The 5,663-nt window shown below is 55.3% G+C and overlaps 1 protein-coding gene across 2 annotated transcripts in view; it reads left to right on the top strand.

Annotated features, from left to right (window-relative positions):
* The first annotated feature begins 1,019 nt into the window (after positions 1 to 1,019).
* Positions 1,020 to 5,663, top strand: part of STMN4 (stathmin 4) — a 9,906-nt gene continuing 5,262 nt past the window's right edge. For both annotated transcript variants that reach the window (XM_029912480.1, XM_029912481.1), the window contains exons 1-2: positions 1,020 to 1,092; positions 2,169 to 2,264. In XM_029912480.1, coding sequence (XP_029768340.1) covers positions 1,080 to 1,092; positions 2,169 to 2,264 — 109 coding nt within the window. In that variant the 5' untranslated portion in view covers positions 1,020 to 1,079. The remainder of the gene's footprint in view (positions 1,093 to 2,168; positions 2,265 to 5,663) is intronic.

Genomic DNA, 5,663 nt, shown 5'->3' on the forward strand with positions numbered 1-5,663 from the left:
GTCGAGTGGGTCTTTCCAGGCCAGGCTCCCGGCTCCCGGGCACTGGTCTGAGGGATCCTTTGTGTTATGACTAAATCTCACCGAGTAGCGTTAGACATGAGTATTAGACTCCCCTGCCCACTGTCACCCACCGCGCAGGGATGGGTGCCGGGTAGGACAAGGGGCCTGGCTGGGCCCCCCCCCCCCCCCCCCCCGTATTAATTGGTCTCAAGCAGGGAACGAGTGAAGCTGGAATATGTGACCCACGGACCCGTCTAGGCCCTGCTGTGCTGAATGCGTGTGGTCTCCGAGGGGCGCCGGGCGTTATTAACGCTCTGGCTCTGGGACCTCCGCCCTGTTTCAGCGGCTCCTTCGCTGCAGGGAGGGAAGAAAAGCGGCTTTGTCTGCTCCAGTGGCCATTTTTTTCTTTGCTTTGTTTTGTTTGGCTTCCGAAAGAACCGTTTGGATTGTCCTGATTGCCCCCCGCCCCACCTCCTCCAGCTTTGCTGATGCTCCTCAAGCCTGGCCTACAATGGCCCCTGTTATGCCAGCGCTGGGTTCCCCACACACAGCTCGGCCAGTGTGATCGGGGCAGGGCATGTGGCAGGCGCATCAGCAAAAGGCGAGGCGGTGGGGACTGGAACAACATGACAAGCTGCACATCGGGACTGAGGGGCACTGGCACAGCGGGGCGTGGGGCGCCAGGAGTGGACTAGCAGGGGGCTGCACGTCGGGGTTGAGGGGTTTGTGAGTGCTCGTGAGTCACTGTATATTTTGGCCAGACAGGTGTGACTGCCTGTGATTGTGTGTCCATGGATCATGTGTGGGTGTTGTGTACCTATGAGTGGCAATGCGTGGGATCTGTGTTCATAAGGGTGCTTATGTCCTGGCTTGTGTGGCTGTTTATAGCGATGTGTGTGTGTGTGTGTGTATGTGTGTGTGTGTGTGCGCGCGCACACCCTGCTTGCCTGGAGCGCCTCCCCCGAAGGGCTAACGGGAGCCCTGCTGAGCACTAACCATCTCGTCTCTTTGCTCTTCCAGGCTCCGAGAAAGCTTCTGGCCACACTTGATTCCCAGCCTGCTGAAGGAACCCGAGCGCCATGACTCTGGCCGGTACGGACGCGCCGTGAGATGCCCCCAGCCCGCGGCACCTCGCTCCTCCTGCTAGCACGGAGGGGAGAGCACAGCTGGCGTCTAGCCCTGACCCCTTTCCTGCGGGACGGGCGATGGCCTTCGTCTCCATCAGCCACGTGCAGGGCAGGGGGAGGATGAGGCGTCCCTAGCACCGGCAGGTGCCCAGAATTGCTCCTGGCCCTGTTCCTTTTGTGTTCCCTGGGAGAGTCACCTGGTTAAATTGGTCCCTGCCGCTCAGAAGATGCAGGAGGTGGCCCAGATAGAGATGGGCCCAGCCTCCCGCCCTGAGCATGCCCGCCTGGACGGGTGCCCCCCTGGGCAATGCCCACGCCTCCCAGCACGCTCCCAGGGGCTGCAGCGGGGAGGGCTGGGTGTCACAATGCAGTCGAACATGCCAGGCATGCCGCTTTGCTCTGCCACCTCCTCCTTTCCCCACCGCTGCCACCACTCTGGGATCAGGTCACAGCTTCCCCTGATGCTGGGGTGCAGCCCTGGGGTTTTGCTTCACCCCAGCAGAGCTCAGCAGACCCAGCCTTGCTGCTACAACTCCAACAGGGGGCAGGGCAGCCGAGCAGGTAGGGCGCTGGCTTCCTGGGGCTCTGTTCCTGGTCCATGCTGTGCCTCAGTTTCCCCTGGGAGAGCAACACTTGCCTGCCTTTAGGTCCAGTGGCTAACAGGTGCGATTGCCGTGACAAGTAGGTGTGAAAAGTGAGGAGCGGTTGGTATAAAAGAAGTTTACTAAACTCAGCAGCACGTGACCTGTCTCAGCCACCATCCCCCCGATTTTACTGCTGGAGGGGAGGGCTTGGAGCCGCGGGTTTGGAATCCCTGCCCTCAGATATACTTGTTCATCCCCTTGAGACAGACAAGGAGCGTTTGGCTCTGGGGTCCTTCCTCACTGCCCCACAGCGCTGCTCCGCATCAGCGAGCCGCAGCTGCTCCATCCCAGAGGCGGCTGCATTTCGGTCAGGGAGGCGTGTGCGGGGCGACTCAGAGCAGGTAGGATTCTCTGGCCGGGGCTGCGGAGACTGACTCTCCCAATGGTGTTTTCGCAGCGTACAAAGAGAAGATGAAGGAGCTCCCCCTCGTGTCCTTGTTCTGCTCCTGCTTCCTGGCCGACCCCTTGAACAAACCAGCGTACAAATACGAAGGTAGGTCACTCACCCGTAACGCTTGCTCCTGTTAGGAGACGGGGAGGTGTTGGGGGATCAGTGCACATTAATTCCTTCTGGTATTACCAAGGGCCTGCTGTGGGGGAAACAACCTGTCTCCTGGGGTCCCCACCTGTCCTGGCTGTACCCCACACAGCAAACATCAGGCTGGGTCAGGAAGGGCCCCCGAGGGCGAGGTTCACACCTGCTGACCCAGAAGGTTCCACACCTGGCTGGGGCTGTGCAGCTGGTGAGGGCCACCTGCTGGCAGCAGGGAGAATTACACCACAACATTCGGTGCCAGAGGAGTTCACTAGCGTCTCGCGGGAACAGCTGGGAAATCCCTTAATAAGGAGGGCAGAGGCAGGAGATCAGCTAGACCGAGCTCATCTGGAAAGCAAACTGGCTCGTCACAACCCAGAGCAGGGCGGTGATTGAATCCCACACCTTCTGCCCCAAAAGCCGTTTCAGCTAAGGGAGAGCCTCCATGAGCTGGTAGCAGTAGGAGGCTGTTATCCTCTAGGCAGGCCAGCACCTGGAATGGGACATCACCCCTTTAGCCAGTGTATTACTAACATCAGGGATATTGGTCGCATCTGCTGTTATTTCCTCAAACGCCTTCTTTCCTGGCCTAGAATTAGCCTGCAGAACCCACTCTCGCTAATTGCTATTAGCTTAGCACAGTTTTAAAAAAAGCCACTGGGCATTTACATGACGAAGAACAGACAATGATCAGGGCCATCCACCCTCATGCTTCCTGGTATAGATAGCACCACATGGGATCAGGAAGAAATTCACCTTCCCTTCCCTCAGGTACAAAGGAATTCCGCCGCGTCGGAAGCATGAAGCATTGGCCGTTGTCAAAGACAAGCTACCGGAACAGGTAGCCCATTGGTCTCTTCCTGTCTGACAGCAGCTAACTTCCTTGAGTCTCCCTTCATCTTATTTGTATTGTCAGGCTCTAGAGACAGGGCGCATGATTTCCTAGGTACTTTCTACAGCACTGTGCTCCCTGCGGCCGCTCGGCTGATGCTAGAGGATAATAATCACGTTGGCTCCGGCTCCCACCGGCAGGGGAGTCAGAAATGCAAGGCGCAGATGGTGGGCGTTTCCACAGATTGATTTCAGGGAAGCCACAACTAGATGGATCATTCCAGGTGACTCACGTCGGCAGACCCAGTCATGCTCGACAGCAAGGATCCGCGGGAATTGGGCATCACCGCCCTCGGAGTGGCTGGCTCCCCCCCCCACCAGCCGTGCCCCCTACACCTCCTGTTCTTGTGTTGGCGCGCAGTGTTAGGTCACTGTGGAAGGCGCTGGTCCCAAGCGGCAGAGAGCCTGGCTTTCCGGATTGCCATACTGAAAACTGGGCTCTTGGCTGCATTGTAGCCTGTATGGATTCATCTTCTATTTCCAAAGCACAGTCATAGAACCACAGGGCTAGAAGGGACCGCAAGGGTCATCGAGTGTAATCCCCTGCCAAGACGCAGGGTTTGTTGTGTCTAAACCATCCCAGACAGATGCTATCCAGCCTCCTTCTGAAAATCTCCAGTGAAGGAGCTTCCACAACCTCCCCAGGTGTCTGTTCCATTGTCCTGCTGTTCTTAGAGTGAGGACGTTTTTCCTGAGATTGAATCTAAATCTGCTGTGCTGGAGTTTGAACCCACTGCCTCTCGCCCTGGCCTCTGTGGCGAGAGAGAACAGCTTTTCTCCATCTTTTTTATGGCAGCCTTTCAAGTATTTGAAGACCGCTCTCATGTTCCCCCTTAATCTCCTCTTTTCCAAACTAAACATACCCAGTTCCTTCAGTCTTTGCTCACATGCCTTGCATTCTGTCCCATCTGTGTTGCTCACCTCTGGATCCTTTCCAGTTTCTCTCCATCCTTTCTATACATTGGTGACCAAGATTGGACACAGTACTTCAACTGAGGCCTACCCAGCGCCGAGTAGAGCGGTACTATCACTGCCCGTGACTTGCATGTTATGTCTCTGTTAATGCAACTTCAAATTGCATTTGTTTTTTTGGCAACAGCATCGCGTTGCTGACACATGTTGAGGTTGTGATCCACCACAACTCCCAGCGCTGGGCGCATTTTTGGGGTGTGTGGCAAATAGCAGTAGTAGGCTGTTATCCTCCAGGGGGATCAGTCCCTGGAACGGGACATCATCCCCTTAGCCAGTGTGTGATTCACAGCAAATTCACCAAAATTACATTTTTCAGGTCAACGAAACATGTAGTGAGTTCGGGTTGGATTCAGCAAATAGTTTCTGCCAGAAAAAATGTGGGGAAAAAAAGCTTTTCTGAAAGGCTGGAACGGTTTGTTATTTAGCTAATTAGAGAGAGACCGAGCGAGAGAGAGAGATGAAAAACACCTCCCCCAAAAAACACCTAAAACAAAACGAAAAATCATTTCATCTTTGGGTCAAAACTTAACATTTTGTGTGACTCGATTATTTTTTTTCCCGGTTCTTCATTTCAGCAAGAAAAACCAAAATAATTCAGCTTCAGTTTGAACTGAACCAATTTTTCCCCCCCCGATTTTTCCGTTCAATCTCCAGACCAAAATAATAATAATAATAATAATAATCCATGATTCACTTCTATCTGCTCTAAGCTGAACCTTGCCCATGAAGGGCCATGTCTCAGCAGGGGCGTTGCCTGTATCCTAGCAGGCTAAGCACTCTCCTGGTTCTCCCAGCCAGGCCCGCTCTGAGTTCACACTGCCCATTGTCAGCCAGTCCAGCCCGCAGCCTCCTTGCCAGGGACAAACCGCAAAACCTGCTGGGTTTTGTGCTTTGAACAATGGATTGGCACGGGGGTCGGCTCAGAGCAGGTGATGGAGCCTGAGACGAGCGGGCGTGTGAGCGAGAATGAGAAGATAAGGGGTGAGGAAATGGATGAGTGACCGTTGGCCGGTGTGCAAGGGGGAATGTGTGTGAATGCTGGGGGGAGCGTGGGAGAATGGGGGCAAGTGAACCAGGAGGGGTGTGAACATGGGCATAGAGGGTGAGTGAATGCAGGGTGCGTGAGCATGTGTGTGAGCGTGTGTGTGTGTTAATACTGGGGAATTGAGGGTGTGAATGGCTGCTGGGGGACTGAGTATGTGTGTGCTGGTGTGAGCGGATGGCAGAGGATTAAGCGTGAGTGTGAGCAGCCGGTGGGAAACTGAGTGTGAGTGAGTGGCTAGGGGTGGCGGACCGTGAGTGTGCAAGCAGGTGTGAGTATGCAAGAAGGTGTGAGTGGCTGTGGGGGGTTGTGTGCGTGTGGCTGCAGAGGGGTTGCTTGGGTGAGCAAGTGGGTGTGAGTGTGTGAGACAGTGTGACTGCATGGCGGTGGGGGCAGAGTGTGAGTGGTGCAAGCAGGTATGAGTAGCTGGGGTGAGTGTGCAAGTGGATGTG

This window comes from Terrapene carolina, unplaced genomic scaffold (assembly GCF_002925995.2).
Source record: "Terrapene carolina triunguis isolate 2854851 unplaced genomic scaffold, T_m_triunguis-2.0 Scaffold228, whole genome shotgun sequence".
NCBI lineage: Eukaryota > Metazoa > Chordata > Testudines > Emydidae > Terrapene > Terrapene triunguis.